General features: G+C 43.8%; 1 protein-coding gene across 1 annotated transcript; it reads left to right on the top strand.

The window, feature by feature from the left end:
• The first annotated feature begins 7208 nt into the window (after positions 1–7208).
• Positions 7209–9683, top strand: LOC136375061 (uncharacterized). Its single transcript, XM_066340421.1, has one exon. It carries the CDS (start codon positions 7209–7211, stop codon positions 9681–9683), a length of 2475 nt encoding a protein of 824 aa, XP_066196518.1.
• The last annotated feature ends 6533 nt before the right edge of the window (positions 9684–16216 follow it).

Here is a 16216-nt window from a genome sequence, read left to right as displayed (position 1 = left end):
AAAAAAAAATGGAGTCACTAGGATCATTTGGACAGATTTAGCGAGTTCTGCACAATACTCAATGTCACCACCAGTTGTTGTACTGCACCATATCATTACTGTGGCTCAACTACAATGTGTGTTTTTGAAACACACTCTTAAAACACATCATTCTTTGCTACTTCAGCTCAGTAGAGAATCTGCTTGTATCTCTTGGTAATGCAAGTTTCAGAGAAATTGGGAATTCCCCCTTTTTGAGTAATTATGCCATTTTTCCGCTTCAAACTTACTTGCTGTCATTTACAACCCTTGAATTACAATGGTGTCTGTTAGGTTAAAAAGTTCTGTGGCACTCTCTTCCAACCAGAAATGAAAGAGAAGCTTTGCTGTATGTTCTGTGCAGTTTTGTAGTCGTCGTTTGGTTTTGTATGCCTTTCAAACTGGTGTTTTTTACCAAGTGTCAGGTGTAGTTTGTAAATGCGCAGAGGGTCAGCATGGTTGGAATTCCAGATAGAGGAAAATACTTGGAAATCTACAGAATTTCTATAATAGTGCTTGGTGAGTCCAGAATGAGCAATTATGGTTATGAACTGGAAGGGTTATATTTTGGAAAACATTAAACCTCCCAAATTCATGTGAGTAGAAGGGATGCAGAAGTGATGGCTATTTTGAAAAACACCTGTCAAAAATGCAGGCTAATGCTATGGGGGAAAAAAAGGAAAAAGAACAGGCACATTTTGTCATGTTAATGGAGAAGTTCTGTGCTGTAAGCAACAAGTTAGGGAGTGTTATGGTTGAAAAAAGGAGTTGTGTATTAATGAAAAGCCAGCTCTGAGCACTAGAAGATACTGAGAAACTAGACAAGCATTGGATGGATGCTTGTTGGAAAACCAAGAATGGGAAAGAATTATGTTAGATACAGGAAGTATGGGGCAGAAAAGATACATGGCAGAAGCTCTTCTAGATATTTAAATATGCTAGTTTTAGAGGTTTGGGTTTTAACAGTTCAAAAATTTTGTGAAATAAATTTTTCAAATGCACCTTTTCATTGACTGAATTGTTCAAGAACCTTCTATGAAGAAGTCCCAGTTTCTCTGGTCAGAATTTGGGACAGAGAGAGAACAAATCTGATGGAGATGAGAGGCCTTTGTGCTGACTTCTGATCTGGAGTACCAGGTTGTTTTCTTTTCTTGCTCTATACATGCCTTTCACATCTGCTGCTCTGCTCAAGGACTAAGTGTAGAGTTCTTCCTGTATGCAGGGATGCATTTTGCTTTAGTGCCACATCTTGACTTCAACTGTCAGCTATGCTGTAACTTACAACAATAGCAATTTTATTAGTGACTGCGTTTGGTTGAGCAGGAATTTGTGCATGACAAAAAAAAAAAAAAAAAAAAAAAAAAAAAAAAAAAAAAAAAAAAAAAAAAAAAAAAAAAAAGCCATTTCCAAAAGCCATTAGAGCATTCATATGAAAACAAAAACTTTTCCCTTTTGGAAAGCATGAAATACATTTAGCAGCTTTGAAACTTCCTCAGCTTGTAGCTGTAAGAAGTTATGAAGAACATACGATACCAAGTGCATAAAACAATATTTCCTACCACAATAAGGATTTAAATATAGTTACCCTGCTTGGCCAGCAGTAGCAGTAGGTCATTATGAAGTGCTGCTTTACTATTTCTTCCTTGATTAGCATAGTATGGAGCAATATGCCAGCACTATTATAGAAATGTGGTCTTACTTTATTTCTTTTTCTGGGTTAATGTGACATCTCTACATGTTCATGTAAATATCTGATGAGCTGTTATGCTTAAATAGCTGCTTATCTGGGATTAAATAGCTCTTACATTTCCACTTTTTTAGACTTTGCATAACAAATGGGTTGACATCAGTGGGCATGGAAAACATGGAAATACAAGGACTGACTTAGGGATTTGTAAGGGTCAAACTAGCACATCATTTTCAGTCTTAAGTAATAAACGTAGTTCTATTTGTAGAAGACTGATTGGTGATTTGAATATTTTCAGTGGAAGAGGTGGCATAGTTGGCAGAATTTGCATTCAGATGTGAAATCTGGAAGGGTTCAGTTGTGCTTGTTTTCAGGTGTTCAATTGCATCTGACGTGATGTTTATTGGAGCAAAATTGAATGCATGGATGGTTATTTGAATAAAGTAATATTTTTGATGAGGGTTTTCTCTTTCCTTTGTAGATGCCTGAGAAAAGACGTGCAAAGAAGAAATGAAAGGAACATAAGAAGACTCACTTATATTATTGTAACTTGCCGTAATCACAAAGCTGCTTTTGAAGGCTTTTTTCACGCACTTTCTAAAAAATAAATGCTTGACATCGGACAAGCCCTGTTCCAAGAAAAAGCAAATCTCAGCAGATTAGCATTGTTAAATATGCGGTGTGTTAAACATACACCACTTCAAATTTTATAGCTTACACACGATTGGTCTATCGGGCCCTTCCAGGAAAGCACTTACGAGCACGCCTAATGTTAAGCACATGAGCAGTGATCCTAAAGTCAGCCGTGTTGTTCGTGTGAGTAAGTGCTTCGCTGGATCCGTGCCTGAAGCCTTGTTAGGTGCTGAGCATCCTGATCCCTATCCAGCAAAGCACTTAGGTCCATGCTTATCTTGAAGTGGAAGACCCAGTCTAATATTTGTGCATTAGTGTTCACCATAAAATCTCTCTTGGCACAATGACTCATATGCTTAAAATTAAGCACCTGCCCAAGTATTTTGCAAGGTCAGACCAACTGCATCCTTGAGCAAGTCTTAAACACTTGATTTTCTATTAAATTTTTTGTACTCATTTTTGTAATAGAATCAATGCTTTTAGTGACCATAATTACAAGTTTTAGAAGCTGTATAGCTAAATATGTTTGTATAGCATGTTCTATGCAATTTTCTTTTTTCTTTTTCAAAAGCTATCCAAATTCAGAAAAGTGGCCTTTTCAGATGAGAGGTCCAATTTTCAGTCATAAAATCAACCAAAATGGAAAAAACCTCCAATGTTGACTCTTTTTAGGACATTCATATTTTTTAAAATTATTAAACTGAGTTTGATTTACACAATTTTTGTCCAACACTGACCTGTTTTACAGAAGGTGTCACCTAGCTCAGGTTGTGTGGACAGTCTGACCCTTAAGTGCTAAAGCTTCGGGTAGGTTGTGTGTTTCAGAGGGGCAGATGGAGACATTGTATTTTTTATTTTACTTCTTTTATTCTAAAGGATTGAAGCCTTACAAACATGTATAAAATAACGTGCATTTTGTTTTAAGAACTAAATCAAAACTTATGTAATTCTTCAGGTTAAAAAAAAGACCTTATGAACCTTTTTTTATTGATCTAAGTGACACTTTCCATGGTGTGAGCTTCAACCGAAATGTCAGCCTGAGTCTACATGAAACATGTGGAAAGTGGATGCTAATGAGACCCTGAAGAGATTTGTGTCATATGCAGTCTGATGTTCTTAACTTAAATAACTGTGTATCAAACTGCGAGTAATATATGACTCTTTGCTAGAGAAGTTTTTTAATTTAATAATTGACAGGATTTTGAACAGAATGAATGTTTACTTCTGTAAATTCCAACTCTGACCCCAATTCACAGACACCTACAGCAAGTGACCAAAATGCTTGATAAAACTTGAATGTATTTGAAGTATGTCAGGTAAAATGTAAAGAATATTTTACATCAACTCTAGCAAATTTTGCCTAACTTTGAGTAAAGAAGAGTTCCAAGAAGAGTTTATTATGACCTCGCTGAAAACTAAATTCCAAGACAGAGGCAATAGTTCATTTAACTTTCTTTTCAACTGATTCTGTTCATTTCAGTTTCAGAATATGAAAAACCTGTTTTGAAATCATGTGTGAAAGGAAATGTAATCTGAATGCCTATTTTAGGAATTTGCACTGAAGTACTTTTGTTAGTCTGGTGAACCAATGTGCACTTTTCCCTTTTTAAGGAAAAAATATTTATTTTAACATCATTTTTAGGAATACTGCAGGAATATTATATGGGTCCAAAGTGAAATTTCTATTTTTCTAGCTTACATTAAAAAATGCTTTATGTATGAATTAAGATGATATATTTCAGTATGTGATTCCATATTTTTGTAAGATTTTATTTTTAATGCATGTACAAGAAAGAAATAAATGCCTTTGGAATAATTTGTTGAGTATTTCTTCACTAGTATCACAGAAAAATGCAAAGAAAAAGGCGGTGCAGTCAGGCTACTGATGCTGTTACCCTCCATGGAGTAGTCAGTAATTCTTGGGCTGAGTTGGAGGAAATAATGAATCTTGATATAAATACGAATCTAAAAGTTCATTATGACATTCAATGATGCAATTATGGTAATCTCTGATGACCTTACTGTACAGGTGTTCTAAAGAGAACACATCTCTGTGTTCATACAGTTGCTGACCTACATACTCTGGATATTTTCATTTTCATGAACATTGTGGTGAATCTTTGAGTGATGGTGGGATGAAGAGAGTGGAAGTGAGAAGAATTATGTGCTTATAAGTGTAACTTTTTACATAGTTGGCATTCTTTGCCATCACATATGTGATATATAGGTGCTCCATCACAGACTGAAACAGAACTGATAAACAATTATTTTCCATGTTTTTTAGTAACAGACAGTTAATAGAACACAGAGGAAAAGCTGTTCCTCTGCCAAAACATTATCCTGGTATCACCTTGGTATTATAAATGCTGATATGGGGTTTCAAGGCTGTTAGGATACTTACAGCCATTTAATTTATAGATTCTAGACAACAAGGGGCAAAGCAAAGGTGATGAGTATTTTATTTGGCTGTCAAGTTGGTTTATTGGTATTAATGAAACCAAACAAGAAAAGAAGTAAGGTTTGTACCATTTCATATACCCAATGCTCATCAGCACTTACCTGAAGAAAGAGAAGTACCAGTGCTAACAGCAAAGTAATAGGGCAGCATCTGTTTAAATACGAAGTAGCATGTACACTTCTTAGTTTAATGAAGTATCTCACAAGTCGTTGCAAAAACTGTGGAAAACAGCACATTACTTTACATTCCTAAAGAGCTTCTATAGCTCAAGTGTCCAAGCTGATCTCTATAGTATCCTATCTGTGCACAACTGTTGTCTTCTAGAGTCTGTCACGTTGCAAATTGCCCTAACTTTTCCAAAGCTCCCTTTTAGAATGCATTGCATTCCCTGAGATAGTTGCAATGCAAGGAATGGTGTATCAAGTAAAGCAATGCCCCGGTGAGGCTTATCAATTTTTAAAAGGGGAAGCTAATAGGAAGATGAAAAGTTCTGCTTTAAAATTTGGCTTCTGATTTGGGATTATGGCCATTGTTTTGTTCACCCTTCCTCTTTTCAATCTGAGGACCAGATTCTTTTTCAGAAGAAGCTAATTTGTTAAAGCTCCATCTCCCCTTGACTTTGGGCCACAGGAGCAAACTGTTTCAGAAGAGGATTCTACATTCATAAAGACCACCAAAATCAAAGCTTTCTGCAGCCCTAGTTGTGAAAAAAATCGTCACCACTTCCTCTTGATTAACTCGTGCAAGTTGGCATTGCTAGAGGTTCTTCCAAAACAGTTCAGACTTGATTCAGTAGGGGTGAAAATGAAAAAAACAAACCTGATATAATTTCTTCCTATGTAGCTGATCCTATGCTGGAGAAGCTAAACAGTAACTATAGAGAGACAAAAATGAGGAGAGAAAGGAAGAAGAAGGCAGCAATACTGGATCAAATTAAAAAAAAAAAAAAAAAAAAAAAAAAAAAAAAAAAAAAAGTGATGTAGAAAATGGAAGGAGAAGTAGGCAATGAGGACAGAAATAGTGGAAAAAGAACTGATTAAGCGAATGTGGAAAAAGACCACAATGATGCTGGACATGAAGAAGATGACCGCAATGCTGGTGCAAATGAAAAGGACTGTATTTCTGCTGAATTTCTCTACCTTTGTTGCATCAGCCACGCAATGGCCTTGCCAGGGATCTGGTGCCACCTGAGTGGGCACACTGGATACAGAGATGGGGCTGCTGTTATCAACAGTGGCATTTCTGCACCTTTCCTCCAGATGCAGATGCAGCTGCACTGAGCTCAGTCCTGCCGTTTCTTCCATATAAGGTAGAACCCCAAATATCCTGCCATTTGCAGAGCTCACATCATCTCCAGACAGCAGCAGATGGCACCAGGCAGCTTGTGTGGTGTCCTCAACTCCTTACACGTTTCATCTTTCTCCTGACTTCAATTCCCTCCCCCAAGGTCATGTCCCATCACAGCATGTCTTGATGGTGCAACCACTGGGTCACACCTTTTCTGAAATTTCAAATTATCTTGGTACCACCAGTGCCTGTAGGCTCTGAATGAGCGAGTACCACTTGCATCAAGTTTTTGGTGCTGCAGAGACGCCTTCCAAAAAGAGCTGGCTCAGATGTCTCTTTGCCTGTGTGGTCGCTGAGACTGGTATCAAATGTGAGGCCTTGTATCAAACTCGGGGCCGTGTATCAAGCCCAAGGCCTTGTATCAAATGCCAGGCATTGTATCAAGGGCCCCAAGAGCGCCCCAGCAAGCACAGGGCTCAGCACCAAGGGAACCAATCCCATGTCCTTGCAGGGGACGTCCAGGAGCAAAGCATGCCTGGATGTCATCCTCCAGTTTTATTTTTGACAAGGGTCTGTGAGGGCTTTGTCCTGTTTTGTAAAGGGAAGGCCTGGAGGCCTGTTCCAGAGTGCTGGGTGTGCATTGTGCCTGTGTCAGGGCTTTGGCTGCTGGGGCCATTCTGAGGGGCTGAGCTGAAGGGGTGACGAAGGGCAGGGCTGGCCTGGCTGTGCTGTCTCCGGTGTCTGTGACATCACAAGGGATGTCACAATGCGGGGTGCACAGACACAGCAGCAGCAACGCAGTGCTGCCCCAGTCCAGCCTGGGCGAGCGTCGAGTGCTCACGCAAGCCAGAATCTGTGCTGGATGAGAGCCGGAGCACAAACTCAGGCGACTGAGAGAGTGCTTGCCATCCTGCAACCAGGGCCCAGCCCTTTGCAGGAGCTCCTTGGACACAGCACAGGGTGGCGGCGGCTGCTGCTGCTGTAGCTGTGGCCACAGCTGGGTGCTGGCGCCTGCCAGCTGCCTGGCTCCCTCTCGTTCCTACCCTCACCTCCCTAAGTGTCTCCCATCCCCATATCCACACCAGTGGCTCCCCTCATCCTGTCTTCCCACTCCACCTGTAAGCCATGGCAGCCATCCTATTCCTGGTGTGGCTTGTGCAAAGCCTTATCCAGTACCCCCAGATGGTTGGGGATGGGCTGGATGAGGACACGCGCCTGCGCATGGAGCTGCATGCCAAGTACCAGGAGCAGCAGAGGATTCGGCTGCTGCAGGAGCTGCAGGAGCTGGAGCAGGCAAGCCAGGAGCAGAGTGGTGGCTCCTGGGTAGCCATGCTCTGGGTTGCCTTGCAGCAAGGGCTGTTCTGGGCTGTTGCTGCAGTCCTGGTCCTGCTCTTGGTGCTGTGCTTTATCCTCCGGAAAAAGAGCTGTGAGCCACAGAGCAACGGCCGGCAGAAGACCTCCAGCAGCAACATGGACAAGAGTTCAAACAATGAAGAAAACGATGCTCTGGCAAAGAAAGAAGTAGAAATCACCTTGGCAAGTATGGGGGAAGACAACAATGCTGATGGTGACGAAGAAAATGGCAGCAATGCTGGCACAACTGGAGAAGACAATGTTGGAAATGAAGGAATAGATGGCTGTGAGGAGGCAAAAGCTGGAAAAGGAAACAATGATGGAAGTGCGGAGGAAGACAAGAAGAATGATGGAAATGAGACGGAAGGCAGCAGTGCTGTCACAAGTGGAGAAGACAATGTTGGAAATGAAGCAAAAGAAGGCACTGAGGAGGCAAAAGCTGGAGAAGGAAGTGATGATTTCAGTGCAGAGGAAGACAAGAAGAATGATGGAAATGAGACGGAAGGCAGCAGTGCTGTCACAAGTGACAAAGACAATGTTGGAAATGAAGCAAAAGAAGGCACTGAGGAGGCAAAAGCTGGAGAAGGAAGTGATGATTTCAGTGCAGAGGAAGACAAGAAGAATGATGGAAATGAGACGGAAGGCAGCAGTGCTGTCACAAATGACAAAGACAATGTTGGAAATGAAGCAAAAGAAGGCACTGAGGAGGCAAAAGCTGGAGAAGGAAGTGATGATTTCAGTGCGGAGGAAGACAACAAGGAGGCCGGAAATGAGGCAATGGCCAGCAACTCCAGCTCAGAGGAAAAAGACGATATTGGAAATAGAGAAGAAGACGGCAAAGAGGATGAAAATACTGGCAAGGAAAACAATGATGAGAATGTTGTCAAAGACAAGACTGAAGCCAGAAATGGTGAAGGAGGTGACAGTGTTGATGCAAATGAAGACAACAGTGAGGCCGGACATGGTGGAAAAAAATGCAGTAAGGGCACAACTGAAGAAGATGTAAACACCAATGCAGATGTGCAGGAAAACAGTGCTGCTGGAAACAAAAAAGAGACATCTGACACAAGTGAAGACAAAGAGCGGGATTCTGCAAGCAAACTTGCAATGCTTTTGGAGGAGCGCATGCAGTGGCCTGTCCTGGACCTGGACAGAGGTTGTGCAACAGTAACTCTCCTGATGGACGACTTTGCGCATGCTTTTGGACACGGCTCCAATCACTTCTACCCAGTCCTGCAACAAGCCATTGGAGTGGACAGTGCCTTTGAAGGCTGGAGTCCCCGTGCAGAGGGTGCAGTGTACTGCATGTTTGTACCCCTGAGTGCCCCTGCGGGTCACGCCTTCCACTTGGAACCGGACACTGGAGTAAAAACGCCGGGCAGGAACTTCCGTGTCCGCGTGGAACTGGAGTGCACCTGCGCGAGGGGGCAGCTGGGCGACAACAGCATGCTGTGCTTCCTGCACCACTCCAAGGAGGAACTGAGCAGGAAGCAGGAGCCCAGCCTCCTAGACACCCTCTGCACTGGACCTTACCTGGATGTGGAGAAAACTGCCCGCTGGCTGAACCAATTGGTGAGAGCAGACTGGTTGCTTTTGCCTCAGTCCTACCACAGGCATTTAATACTGCTGCCCTCCAGCCGCTCCTGCAAGATGCAGTTGAGCAAGGGCAAGGAAAGCTTTGTGGTAGAGGTGCTGTTTGGAGTGCAGCAAGGCGACTCAGATGTCTTTGTCAGCAGTCAGTCCACAGGAGCCCACTTCATGCCGAGCACAACCTGGCGTGAGACCTATGCCGTGGCTGAGGCCAACTTCTTCAGGCACGTGGCCAGGCAGGCCCCACAGGACAGCTGGCACTGCAGATGCCTGCAGCTCCTCACCTGCACCGCAATGGGCACAAGCTTTTCCACCTACACCTTGAAGACTGTTGTCATGCACCTCCTGAACACTGGCCCCCTGTCACGCTGGAGCAGGGCAGATTTCCTGCAGCGCATGGTGGACATCTTGGACTATCTTCACTGCTCCGTGGACAAGAAATGCCTCGACCACTTTGTCGTAGGCAACCAGAGGCTTCCCGGGGAGATCAGTTTGCCGCCAGACCTTCAAAAGGTTGAGCCACCCAACCTGTTCCAGCACCTGGCGCGTGATCCAGATGCCCACAGAGAGGCCATGCGGGACTGTATTAGGCTGCGCTATCAGCTCAAAGAACTCCTGCTTGCAGCCCTGAAGACCAGTCCTGGCACACAGACATGAGCTGCCAAGGGCTCATGCCGGAAGAGAGGCTCTGTATAGAGGAGTGATGCATGTTGTAGTATTGAATAAGTAGATAGTGCACTTCACTCCCACCCATAGATACGTAGCTAATAGGTAGTTAGTGGACTAACCCCCAGTACAGGTAGTTTAGTGCATTTTTCACTGCCTTCCAATTTTTTCAATAAAATGTAGTGTTCTAAATCCAAAGCCTGGGCTGTGTTAAGTTGTTTTAGTAGTCCACCAGGCCTGCAGTGCTGAATTGCTTCTAATCAGAAATTCAGCCTATTTCTGCACCCAGCCCATCTCATTGCACGAGATGAACTGGGAGCCGGGGTGTGTTAATTTCTGCTGAATTTCTCTACCTTTGTTGCATCGGCCACGCTATGGCCTTGCCAGGGATCTGGTGCCACCCCGGGAAGGGGTGGGGGGGTGGGGTGGGGGGGTGCACACTGGATACAGAGATGGGGCTGCCATTATCAGCAATGGGATTTCCTGCTGCCCCTTTCCTCCAGATGCAAATGAAGCAGTACTGAGCTCAATCCTGCGGTTTCTTCCATATGAGGTAGAACCCCTAATGTGCCCTTTGCAGAGCACAACATCATCTCCAGACGGCAGCAGATGGCACTGGGCAGCTTGTGTGGTGTCCTCAACTCCTTATATGTGTTTCACCTTCCTCCTTGTTATAAATGAGGCTGGGACTTGGAAGTGATAGAAAAAAATAGCACTCGTTTCTTTACTTTAAACAACCGCTGGGAGCGGGAACCTAGGATAGGCCCAGGTTCCTCTTGGAATGCCAGAAAACAAAAGACAGTATGATGACACATTGGGTGCTCCTTCAGACCCCCAAGGTTCCCAAGAAGAACCACACCCCCACAGTTTTACAGTCTCTTTTATCCTTTTTGCTCTCTCTGGATTGGGGCACTTAGGATCCTCTCCTCGATTGGCTCGTTGTCAGGGTTCTGATTGGTCTTGGTTGATGGTCATTTCTGACCAATCATTTCCCGAGAGCGTCGAGTGATTGGTCAGTTGCTTCCACCAATCACAGCTCACGGTGACGTAACCTATATGAACTAAGTCTTTCCCCCTTTTTCCTGTGATTGACAGCTACATGGCATTTTACACCCCTACAGTGTCGCAACAACTTGTAACCTTTGAAACAATAGTTTTTTAGAACAGATACAACTAGCAACAAACAGTTTCAGAAACCTCTCTTAAAACATTTTATAACATCCTGACTTCAATTCCATCCCCCAAGGTCATGTTCCATCACACCTTCTCTTGATAGTGCAACGCAGTGGACCATGCCGTTTCTCGTATTTCAAATCTGTGCTGGATGAGAGTGGGAGCACAAACTCAGGCATCTGAGAGAGTGCTTGCCATCCTGCATCCAGGGCCCAGCCCTTTGCAGGAGCTCCTTGGACACAGCACAGGGTGGCGGCTGCTGCTGCTGTAGCTGTGGCCACAGCTGGGTGCTGGCGCCTGCCAGCTGCCTGGCTCCCTCTACTTCCTGCCCCCACCTTCCTAATCCTCTACTTCCTGCCCCCACCTTCCTTACCCACTCCTAATTCAGTGCTGAATTACTTCTAATCAGAAGTTCAGCTTATTTGCACCCAGCCCATCTCATTGCACGTGGTGAACTGGGAGCCGGGGTGTGTTAATTTCTGCTGAATTTCTCTACCTTTGTTGCATCAGCCACGCTATGGCCTTGCCAGGGATCTGGTGCCACCTGAGTGGGCACACTGGATACAGAGATGGGGCTGCTGTTATCAACAGTGGCATTTCTGCACCTTTCCTCCAGATGCAGATGCAGCTGCACTGAGCTCAGTCCTGCCGTTTCTTCCATATAAGGTAGAACCCCAAATATCCTGCCATTTGCAGAGCTCACATCATCTCCAGACAGCAGCAGATGGCACTGGGCAGCTTGTGTGGTGTCCTCAACTCCTTACACATGTTTCATCTTTCTCCTGACTTCAATTCCCTCCCCCAAGGTCACGTCCCATCACAGCATGTCTTGATGTTGCTAACGCTGGACCATGCCTTTTCTCGTATTTCAAAATATCTTGGTGTCACCACCAGTGCCTGTAAGCTCCAAATTAGTGAGTACCACTTGCATTAGCTACTGGCACTGCAGAGACACTTTCCCAAAGGTGAATTGTGGCTCTCTTTGCCTGTTTAGAAGAAGGTTTTTATTTCCAAAGCAAGTTGTCTTTGTATGCATATGCCTGACTTGAGCATTTCCCTTCTGGCACTATTGGTTAGTGACAAGCAGCATGGGCCAAATGATCTACAGAGATCAGAAGGTTTTTTTGTTGGTTTGTTTGGTGGGGTTTTTTGGTGGGAAGTTTGTTTGTTTGTTTGTTTGTTTTGATGATGGTTGTTGCTGTTTTGCGGGAAAATATGGCAGGGGACGGGAGGAAGGCTCAAAGGTTGCCCAGGAAGATTTTAGAGTCTCCTGTTCTGGAGATATTCAAAATCCACCTGCATACATGCCTGTGCAACCTGCTCCAAGTGACCCTGCCTGGGCAGGGAAGTTGGACTAAATGATTTCCACAGGGCACTTCCAACCCAAACAATTCTGTCACTCTGATAAGACTGGAAATAAACAAGTAGAGATAGGAAGGGCAGAGAGAAGAGAGAGTTTGAATAGCACAGGGAAGCAAAAAGGACCATGGTTCAGCACTTTCCCATGCTCTCAATTTTTCTGGAAGTTGTGTTTTAAATGTTCTTTACTTTTGCCAGTCGTATGTGTAAACCACTAGGTAGCAGAGAACTACTAAAAAGCAGCAGCTTATTAGAATGGACATGCTACTCCATGACAAGAAGAAAATGTTACTGGACCCTTTTAAGAGAAAAACCACCACAGAAATGAGTTTGCCAGTAGCACTTGCAAGGATCAGAAAGATTCTTGGTGCAGTTTGCCAGGGCCTTTTTCAGCAGTTCTTCGTAGAAAACTGTTTATTTTTACAGTGTACAAAAGAGTCCTACTTGGTTTTGAAGCCACTGAGAGATGAGGTATCTGTCCCAGTGGGCTTACAGAATAACTACAAACAGTGACATTCTCAGACATCCTCATACCTGTTTCCATGTGTTCTGTTCCATATGTGTATTTTCAACTCTGCCAAAGTGTAACCAACCAATCCTATTGGGCAGGAAGGGAGCTGTGTATCTGAATTGTGTCCTGGCATTTAGAAGCACTGAGCCTAAACTAACAGTGTGTATAAAAAGTGTGTTTTTTGGTTGACATAACCCAAGACACTATGCTCACAATACCTCGTCTCCATGAATGAAGGGAAGGGCTTGGGAAGGAACAGAGCTTCAATGGGTAAACCCTTGGCTGCACATCTGGTGCCAACAGGAACCAGACATTGACAACTATGGAACCCATTCTGAGGACTGAGACCTGCTAGGAACAGGTGGGACCCATAGACAAAGTGGAGAGATTGCCCAAGTGAAGAGTTGTGATGGATTGATACAAGCTCAGGAGCAAAAGCATGGAAGGTGTAGAGAGGGATTATTGTCTGTGTGAAGGAGCCTTTTGGATGTCTGAAGCTCCTCTGTGGAAGAGATGAGCTTGCTTTCTTCCTCCTTTGTGAGGTGGAGAACATAACCACTGTCTGGACCCCAAATTGTCACTTTTCAGGGAGGAAAGTTGAATAGATTGGAGTCTTTCATTCAAAATCTGGATCCTACTCAGGATTTTGCAATTTAATATCCAAGAATCACATTCTACCTGTGGGCCACAATATCGTAGATGGTGAGGGTGGTCCTTCAGTAGTACACTGAGCCCATATCATGCCTGTTTCTCACATCCATTTCTTCCTGGGGTGGCCTGTGCTCTTTACAGCTGGGTTTGGCAGAGCTTCATGGATTGCTTGTAGCCTGCTGTCCTGACACTGTCACTAACTTGTTTACAGTTTACCTCCTTCAGCACCCTATAAGCTTGCAAGTATTCCTAGGAAACATTTTGTGATTTTGCCAAGTTGTTGTAAAAGATGTATTTGCAGAGGGCCAAAAAAGGTCATGTGTCCTTACACCCCAGCCTGGCTTGACAGAAGCCCAGCTGATACTTTATACTAATTCCCCTTCTGCCCTATAAGGGAGCTCTATAATTTGTGTCTATTGGTTCATTTTTCCCACCTGATCTGTGGGACACTGATTTTTCCCTCTTGTCGACAAAGCTTTGTGGTATATAATCTACTGGTGTTAGAGCAGCCCTTGTTTGTCCAATGATCTTCAATCTCTTCAAGGAGCGCTTCCATGTCTCATATGGTTTCTCTTCCGCAGGGGATAGAGAAAGAAATAAATGAGCCAAGAAGAAGAATGAGGAGTGGCGTGTCTTAATGAATGAGAGATGCCTTCCCTGGAGAGCCAGGAAAAGAATTAAAACTAGAGCCTGCGTTCAGGGTTGGTGAGTGCAAAGAAAGAGGTGGAAGACAGGAAAAGAAGGGTTAATGTCCTGATGCAGATGACATCAACACTGCTTCCCAGCCCAAAAGCTATTGCAGTAGGCACAGTTGCCCACTGAGCCTTCTTGGGCAGCAGAGATGGGGTAGAGTCTCATGTTCAGCAGAAGTGCCCAGGTGCCAACAAGTGTTTCTGTCCTGCATCTTTAGGAGCAACAGACACAGAATATCTGCAGCCAGCTAGACCCAAACAAACATCTGTGGACTTTATTCTCCTCACACAGAGGTAAAGGTGACCTGAACAGCCAGAGAAGGAGCTCAAAAGCCCCCACTGGCGTCTGAAAATCTGGTTACGCTTCTTTCCTTCCTCCAAAACTCCACTGAGACTTGATAAACATCCCTTTTTTGCCTCATGGAGGGGAGGAAGAATAGAAATTTCTACTTTTCCCCCATCTCAGTGGTCTTGTGATGCTTTGTGTTCTACTATGAGCTCCTTGAGGCAACAGCCATTTTCTCAACCATCTTCATGCAGCTCTTGGCTTACAGAAGTCTTGATCATTAGCTATTCCTCTCAGTCTCAGTTGTAAGAATTTTGTTTATTCAGGGCTACAGGATTTGCCCATCTGAAATATCCATGAAAGAAATAAATTCTCCTTGAAGAGTCCTAAGTCCATTTTGATCTTTTCTAGAAATTCATTTAAGTGAAGGCTTGGTTTATGATGTACACTGCTGCACTGCTTCTTAATAGACCTTTGTGAAAAATGTGAGGATTTGATTGAAATATTTTTTAAATACTTCATTTTTTAAAATATTCTCTTCCTTGGGCCCCAGATTTCTATTACTTTCAACTGGGCAGGAGTACAGCCTTTTGCCTGAGCTCACTGGCTCCTGGCTTTGGACTGCTGTTGGTCTGTTACACTCGAGGGAGTAGTATGAAGCTAATAACCAAGGGCAGAGGAGAATTACACAAAAGGCTGCTGAATAAAGCCTGCAACAAGCCAAAAATAGCTGGGGGGAGGTGGGAGGAGGAAGAGGGCAGGCGAGTAGTGCTGCACGAGGCTCCAGATGGGCCCTGGGTGCTGCATTACAACAACAGAGCCACGGGGGATGAGTGGAAGTTTCCCATCCCTAGGGGATGTATGGCACCAACCTGCAGCACGCATTCCTCACCAGATGAAGGATTCCCCAGCTCTCTGTCCCAGGGACACCACCTATGGTATGTAGAGGGCTGATGTTCAATAAACTGGGAACCAGCATGACTCTTTGCTCCTACAGCACTTGTCTTAGTAGCTAATTAGACCAATTCCTAAATAATAGCAAATAGCAAACACGTAGTAGTATCCTGGTTTAACGAGGAGTTGAAGATAGCGTTGAAGCATTTATTTGTGTTTTAAAATGCTACTGGAAGCCTCCTTTTCAAGGATGAGTTAAGTAGCCTCATTGTCATGTCGCTTCTGCATTTTGAAGCTAAACAGCTCCATGATCTATGAACTCAAATCACACAGTTAATTACCCCACATTCCCCTTTCTTGCTCCCCTCCCTCTCCCACTCTGCTCTTGAAATACATTATATTTCTTTGGCAGTCCACTGAGAACAATGTCTGCTTTTGTGACAGCAACATTGCCAGTGGTGTAAAAATCTATGCGTCTGTCAGGTTTCCCCATGTGAAACATAATTGCTTAATTTCCATTTGAAAGTACATCCCTGACATTAGAACAACGTAGACGCACCACGGATAACAATGATTTCCTGACACCTACAATGGGGCATAATGTGGTAATAAATATGTGTGCAAAATGAATGCTCTGCACACAGAGGGAGCAGGTCTGAATTTACAGCTGCAGATGAAGTGTTCTTCAGGAAAAAAAAAAAATAAAAAGAAAGAAACCAACAGATTAGCATCAGTGTGAGTCTATGTCAACCAGATGGCTTGCTATGGAAAAAGAGTTTCCCTGCTTTATTCCAGTAACCCTGGCTAGCAGGCTGAATGTCTGAGATGAGAAGAGAAAAATGATCTCATTCAGTTGGGTTTTTGTTGGTTTTTTTTTGGTTTTGTTTTTGGTTTTTTTTATCCTTGCATACATACAGTTTGAGCTGGAGCACAGTAAAAGCTCTGAAAAGAACACACA

Source organism: Sylvia atricapilla, chromosome 2 (genome assembly GCF_009819655.1).
Source record: "Sylvia atricapilla isolate bSylAtr1 chromosome 2, bSylAtr1.pri, whole genome shotgun sequence".
NCBI lineage: Eukaryota > Metazoa > Chordata > Aves > Passeriformes > Sylviidae > Sylvia > Sylvia atricapilla.
Note: the sequence above shows the minus strand (reverse complement) of the source record. Positions and strands in the feature narration are given on the sequence as shown.